At 25.0% G+C, this 7,431-nt stretch overlaps 1 protein-coding gene across 4 annotated transcripts; it reads left to right on the top strand.

Annotated features, from left to right (window-relative positions):
- Window positions 1-1,181: 1,181 nt before the first annotated feature.
- On the top strand, window positions 1,182-7,076 carry LOC117242944. Of its 4 annotated transcripts, none has more exons than XM_033510010.1 (5): window positions 1,182-1,496; window positions 1,628-1,809; window positions 3,396-3,554; window positions 4,220-4,451; window positions 4,728-7,076. In XM_033510010.1, the coding sequence occupies exons 2-5, from the start codon at window positions 1,633-1,635 to the stop codon at window positions 6,035-6,037; spliced, it is 1,878 nt and encodes a 625-aa protein (XP_033365901.1). In that variant the 5' UTR covers window positions 1,182-1,496; window positions 1,628-1,632; the 3' UTR covers window positions 6,038-7,076. The 4 variants fall into 4 exon arrangements, with proteins under 4 accessions (XP_033365901.1, XP_033365899.1, XP_033365902.1 ...); XM_033510011.1 differs by lacking the exon at window positions 1,182-1,496 and adding an exon at window positions 2,776-2,912 and having other exon boundaries at window positions 1,679-1,809; XM_033510008.1 differs by having other exon boundaries at window positions 4,220-7,076.
- Window positions 7,077-7,431: the final 355 nt, after the last annotated feature.

Below are 7,431 nucleotides of genomic sequence, written 5' to 3'. Positions count from 1 at the left end.
AATGATTGTTAATAATTTGGATTTAATAATGTATCATTGTAATTTATATTTTCTTTATTTATTATAGGTACAAAGCTTTTATTAATGTATAATTGCTACTACATATGTATTTAAGTTTGAGTAAATAGTGCAATTACATAAATTGTGAACAATTGAAGCTTGATAAATTTTATAAATAATTTTTGTCTGAAAGAATAACATCATTTGCATCACCTTGATTATTGCTTAATTAAATAAAACTTTAACAACAAAATGATTAGCATTTTAATTTTAACTTTTAGTGACAAAAATATCAAAATTCCTGTTTATATTCTACTTCTATCCTGCTTATAAAATTAATGTCATATTACTTACGATAAATAAACTTATGAAAGTAAGTTGCTTCTTAAAAAATCCCACATTCACATAATGATCTGATATAAACTGAAAAGTATAGTTAATCAATTATTTGCTTTTGGTTTGAAAGATTTACATAATGAAATTGTACATATTACATTCAATATTAAAGAAATTTTCAGTTAATTTTGTATTCATATAAATTAAAGATAATTTTATCATTATAAGATTCTTGGATAAATACAATTCTGTGTTCATGTTTGAAACAAAGTAATAGCATAATTAATTTAAAAATGAAATAAAATAATATTTGTTAAATGGTTACTTGCTACATACATAGAAATGTAAAGATAGAGTAAGCGAGTCATATGTTACCATGTAAATGGATGCGATATGACAGTATAGAAAGAACGCTGCATAGAAGCGTCTTCTACCGAATGTGCATGCATTATTTTAATTGAGAACACAAGAGTTCTTTACATTACACTCATCCGTAATATAAAGATTCAAACCTACTATATTTTATAACATTGATTAAGTACAAATACAGGACAGATCTGACTTCGTATGGAATTTCATGTCTCATGTTCTGAAATACCGACGTGGAACAAACTCAGCCTCTGCTTTTCTTTTACGTTAAATATAGAAATTATATTTGTTGAAAATACTAAATATTTATGAATATTGTCATTAATGAATACTTTAAATTGATGAAATTATTAATAATTCATATTTCATAACATGGGTTTTGCAACTCACATTTTTTATAAAACAATAAGTATCTAAAGCTGTAAGATGGCAGCATATCAAGTTTGTTCAAGACTGTTCGAGATTATCCCATCACTATTCTACGTAGAGAAATATATTCGTAGGTAAAGTAGAGTCTATATCTCAATGTAAGATGGCTAATTTTTGAGTTTAGTTTACGTCCTAATTTTGTGCATTTCGACACGTTAGTGAGCAAATGTTGTGTAAACTGATTGTTTTTATAAACCGACACTCCCGGTGGTGCTTCATGAGAGTCGCCAGAAAATATATGAACGCGCTATGTCATTATCCATCATTAATCGAGGTTGATTGCATACATTTAATCAAGGGATTCAGTGCTTTTTTTCAAACTACTCTTGATAGAGGAAAACTAACGTTTTAATTATATTTCAGTACGTACTTTTACGAGAGAAAATGTTATTAATTTGTTAATTAAAATATGTTGTACCATTTTGATGATTTTATTCACGATTTGATACATTATAACCTTATTATTTTTTCTGTTTCTCTTCTGTTCCTGCAGATACAATGGTTGAGAGTACCAAATGCTGTGTCCTGCAATGGGCTGATCATGCAAGGTACATTACAGAAAAATTTAGGGGGCTCTTGGAACGTCAGGCATTTGTTGATGTAACACTCGTATGTGAAGAACAAAAGCTACGTGTTCACAAACTGGTCCTAGCATCAAATAGTACATACTTTGAGGTATATTTAAAAAATATATTTACTTTCCTATAAGTGAAATTAATTATAAATTATCTTTCATTTGCATGTTAAAAATATTTACATATCTTGGTTATATCTATAGTTTTTTAAAAAATATTAACAACTTAAAGTATGTTTTTCATTAGAGTTTTATAATTATCTATTTATAATTATCTATTTCATTATTAAACGTGTATAAATTGATATTTACAAAAAATTATTTTATTACTTTGTTAAAAAATATAACAAAGCTAACTTAAAATGTTAGTTAAAATTCAGTACTAGTATATAAAAAAAGAAAAGTTATACAGTATAAATTATATTTAATAATATTAGCAACGTTAGATTTAGCTTTTTATATATTAAAACTACTTGTGACTATAAATATCTATATCCTGTTATTTTTTTAAATTGTAAAGTTTAATATACCTTAAAAATAACTGAGTAGCATATAAATGGTAATTGTCTTATGTAATCATAAATTACAAAAATATCTAATCATAAATTTAAATTTATATTAACAGGTTATATAAAAGATAAATTAAAAGTAATTCTATAAAACAATGAAATTAATTCAAATATATAAATATTATTTAAGTTTGTGTAAGTTTGTTAAAATCCCATAATTTAAAATAATCATATTTTATGTATAGGTATGTTTTTCTTTAAAATTTATTTTGTGGGTTTTGAATTTATTGTATTATTATTATTATGAATTAATATTACATTAAATAAGTCTATGAAGAACATATACAATAGTGAAAACATTTCTCGTATCAAATTATGATCATATATATGTATACAATTTTATAATATTGTAATATATAATATATCACATCATAATATATAACATATTTTGATTAAATAAAAATTTCGAATTTTATTTAGTTATTGCTTTGTGTATATACATCTATAAAATTATATACAAAAAATATATGGAATACTTATGAAAGGACAATTTTACAGGGATTATGTAATGTTCATATAAACTAAAGAAAGCCTTATATATTGGAATTTCCTTATTTATTTGCAAGCATTTGAAGAAACCATGTTTGATGGACATACTTTTTACAACTTGTGAAGAACATCTATTGAATATAAAGGTATCAAAGAGATAATTTGTATGAATTCAAAATAATGAAATAAGTATATGCTAATGTAAATAGCTTTTCAGGGATACATTTTATACCTTTCTTATGTATCAAATAGATATACATAAATAAATGTAGATATATTTCAAAATGTGCATGTACACAATTATAAAAGTTCACATTTACATAAAATTAGAATTTTTAATTTTAGATACCAAAATTTTCTACTTGAAGATGATATTATTAATTTAATACAAATGTTCCTCAATTCTTTAAAAAATATTTAACACTATTAAAAATGTTCTTTGCACATAGCATCAAATTTTGTAACATATTATAAATATATTATAAATTTTAAAAATTCGTTTAAATACACTTAATTAAAGGTAGTGGTAGGTTAGCAAAAATCATTTATTCATTGTTATCAGAATTTATGAATACAGCACTCTTTTATCTATTAATATGTTTTGTTTGCTTCAATGTCTGATGTAACAGGAGATTCTACAACGAGATTTGGGTCAGGAACCAGTTATATTTTTTAAAGATCTAAACTTTGAAATCTTAAAGGCCATGGTTGAATTTATGTATTGCGGAGAAACTACAATTCCTTATCAATTGTTATCACCTTTATTAACTGCCACAAAAACTTTTAAGGTTAGTATTACAAATATTAACAAAAATTATTATAAACATAAGTTGCTCCCAAAAGATATTCCAAATAAAATTACAAAAGAATTCTAAATAATTATGTTTATAATATTTTCAAAAATCTTTTATTATTTTTGTTATCTAAGATGATAAAATATTTTGTGATCTATCATAGAACTTACGTTTATGTTTGATATCTTCTTTTCTCTTTTTGATCTTGTGTTATTTATATTTTATAATGCAAATTCTTTTTATTGATCCTCTAAAAATTCGCCACAAATTCACTATTAACTGCTTGAAATTTTAATATTTCATATACAAAGTGAGACAGTAGCTGCAAATATTTTCAAATTTTATTTTAGTATATATAGTATAGCATTGCATGTAATTTCATAATTACTTGTAAGTGTAAACTCACTAAGTAGATTAAACATAAGAAGCTTTATGATACAAATATCGATTGTATAAAAAAGATGTACATTGGAATGAAATGTTTTATATTGTATTATTATTGAACTATTATGTATGTACTTCTCATCATTTTTTGAAAAATGTAGGAAATCAATCATAAAATTATCCTGTAGATATGAAAATCATCATAAATTATCCAAACAAGAAAAAATTAGAAAAAATACACATAAATATACTAATAATTTATTATGTATATATAGGTTAAAGAGTTGACAACTGTGGTTGATGCCATGATGAGTTCCAATGTAGGAAATTTTGAAATTAATACAAATATGGACAAAAAAGTTACTGAATCAGAGATTGTAAACAGTACATGTAATAATACAGATCATATAGATGTACAGTGTGATGAACTTGTTAACGATGAGTGCTTTGTACTTTGTAATGAGAGCAACAGTGATGTGAATTCAAGTGAAAACCAATCTTTAGAAGGTAATACAACCAGTGATCCTCCTGAACAAGAATTAGAGCATATGTTATATGAGGATTCACAAGATTTTGAAACTAATGCAGAACAAACTAATACATTATTTTCGGTAGGAAATTCTACAAAATTAATAGAAACTGAGAATTCAATTGTATTAAGAAATGATAAAATGAAAGAAGTATCAAATAGATACTTGGAAAATAGAATGATAAATAGTGATACATTGTGTACAAATAATGAATTAAAACCTTTATTATATGAACAATGCTGTGATTTTTCAGATATTGATGAGTGTGAAGAAAGTTCTATGTCATTGTCACAATCTTGCCTTCAACAAATTGAAGAAGACTTTGCACAATATAAGTTTGAAGGTACTGATGTTCCTAGTAAAGTAGGAAAATGTGTCAAAGTTTACACTCATAAGAGACGAAAATCTATAGATGACATAAAAAACAAGCTAACAGATGTGAACAGTATAATTCAAAATCCACCATCTACTGATTGTATAGATTTATTGGATGAGCCGTCCACTAACGATATACCAGTTACACTTTTAACCTCATTAGACATGGAAAGTGCTGAGTATATTATAAGTTTGAGTACTGAAAATATCCACTCTGTAGTAGGAACTACCTTGACTGAACAGCATACATTAAATACATGTAAGAAAATAGAACAAATTATTGAATATAATACCCAACAAGATAGTTTAAATAAAATAGAATTAGATACTGAAAACAGTGAAGCTTCTAATTATACAAAACCAATACTAAGGAGAAGCTTGCGATTAAACCAACAAGAAATGGAAGAAACTATAAATAATAATGAAGCTGTTAAAGATCTTCAAGAAAAGGAAAAACACTTTAAAAAATCAAATTTCTCAAATAGAGCAGAATTATGTATTAAAAAAAAACGTAAAATAAAGGTCACAGATCGTAAAGTTCCAGAACAAGCTATTCACAATGTAATGCAGCCCATTAGGAAGACATTTAACAATTCTCGTAGGAATGCTGAAAAATTAATTGTCAGGAAGAATAATAAAAGTACATTGTCTAACAAAGAAAAGGATGAGCAAACAGTTAAAATAACAAATAAATTAAAATGTGACATATCAGAAGCAACAGAAATTGATTCCATTTTTACACTACCCAAATTAAATACAATAGAACATATAAATCGTGCACTGTGGGGAGATATGTCAGATTTTCCAGAAGACTATGAAAATAAGGTGAATTTAATGGAATGTACTCCTAATACAGAAATTCCGTTTGCTGTTGGTTTATTACCTTTACGTACTGCTCTGGAAAAAATGCAAGCAACACCAGATTATCAGCCTCGCAAAACTCGTTCATCGGTAGCACCAATAAGGCAAGATATTGATAATCTCAAGAGGAAGAATTGTACTCATTTAGGTAAAGTTGCAGATTCTAAAAAACAAAATACTTGCATTAATCCTCCGAAAGAAAATGCAAAAGCAGTTTGTCATATTCGGATTAGAACAGCACCGTCGCAGTACGTACGAAATCGTAAAAAGTATCTTTCAACAGATGTAAATACACTGGAACCTCCGACTATTATCAATAAACATTAATAGCTATTAATGTTTATCAAGAAATACATAAAGATAGTAATAAAATTATATCCTTAAATATGAATATCAATGAAAATAAGAGAACGCGTAATTCTATGCATGTAATTTTGTATTTTGAGAACATATTTTTAATATAAAACTTCTTGTATATATATAAAACATAGATACCGAAAAAGAATATGCGACGAACTATGTGAAGTATGTAAACTATATAGTTCCTTGATTTCAACAAGAATTCAAGATATATTTTTTTTATTGTCTGGCCATATATTTTTTAATTTATATTAAATGCTACTATACGTGTTAAATAATACTGTGAGGGCAAATTCAAGTTTTTTTCCTTAATTGAGGAGAGAGATATTAATATAAAATAGTTATAAAATAATATTTTTGTTTATTACATTTTTATAAAACTTCCTTGTGTATTTTTTAAATAATGTTCAAGATAAGATTATTAATTAATGTGTGTTCTATTTAATCAACGATATGAAATAAACCTTTTTATTTGTAAATGTATGAAACGGAACTGCATGTTATACATTTGGTGCATGTATGGGGCTACACATACACATAAAATATATTATGTATATACATGCAATGATATATTTTGTTTTTCAGACAATGCCCATGTTGTTTCATGATGTATTTGAATATTTAAAGATCTTAGTTTGTTATTTTTAAGTAAAACTATAATTTACACAATTTCTTTTTTTCTTTGAGTGTGTGAAAAATGTATACATATCATTTATATTAACGTGTATATCTTATAAATAGGATCTGTTATGGACATTTTTAAGAAATCTTATGTATTTTATATCATTTATTGCTAATCTTATTCATTACTACCATATTTTGTAATCCTCTATAACTAGAATTTTGTTTCCTCTTGAAAACAAAAAAAGCAGAATTGTGTTTTATTATCATTTCGTAAATTTTGAAATTTAATCATTAAATTTTGAATAAATCATTTAGCACCTGTATGATGACATACTAACAAACTACAAATCCACAACAGTAAACAAGCAAAATAAGATTTAATGAAAAAAAATATAGATACATGAGTATATAATTTTCATATCATATGTTATAGAGGGTTAATATCTTTGTTTAATGATATACTTTATGATACTTTAGTTCTATGTAATAAGTAAATGAAATCATAATAACCCAATATAATAATTTGTACTGTAAAAGTAGTAACTATAAAGCTTCAAAATTATAAAATGTATAATAATCATATTATGTATGTACTTTATAATTGTTTATATTTTTTAAATAGCAATTGTATCTAAACAAAATTATTTGTATTTATACAACATTTACAGTATTTTGAGATGTTAGCAGTTGCTGTACAATGTAACATAAATGGATTGTTTATTGCAATAATATACAGA

This window comes from Bombus vosnesenskii, unplaced genomic scaffold (assembly GCF_011952255.1).
Source record: "Bombus vosnesenskii isolate JDL3184/JDL3185 unplaced genomic scaffold, Bvos_JDL3184-5_v1.1 scf7180000016281, whole genome shotgun sequence".
NCBI lineage: Eukaryota > Metazoa > Arthropoda > Insecta > Hymenoptera > Apidae > Bombus > Bombus vosnesenskii.
The sequence above is the reverse complement of the archived record's forward strand: the minus strand, read 5'-3'. Positions and strand labels throughout refer to the sequence as shown.

Excerpts from the sequence above, each read along its gene's own strand:
- LOC117242944 (XM_033510008.1), top strand. The coding sequence starts at position 1,633 with ATGGTTGAGAGTACCAAATGCTGTGTCCTGCAATGGGCTGATCATGCA. Across the intron at positions 1,810-3,395 it reads CAAATAGTACATACTTTGAG|GAGATTCTACAACGAGATTT; the intron begins GTATATTTAAAA and ends CTGATGTAACAG. Across the intron at positions 3,555-4,219 it reads CTGCCACAAAAACTTTTAAG|GTTAAAGAGTTGACAACTGT; the intron begins GTTAGTATTACA and ends ATGTATATATAG.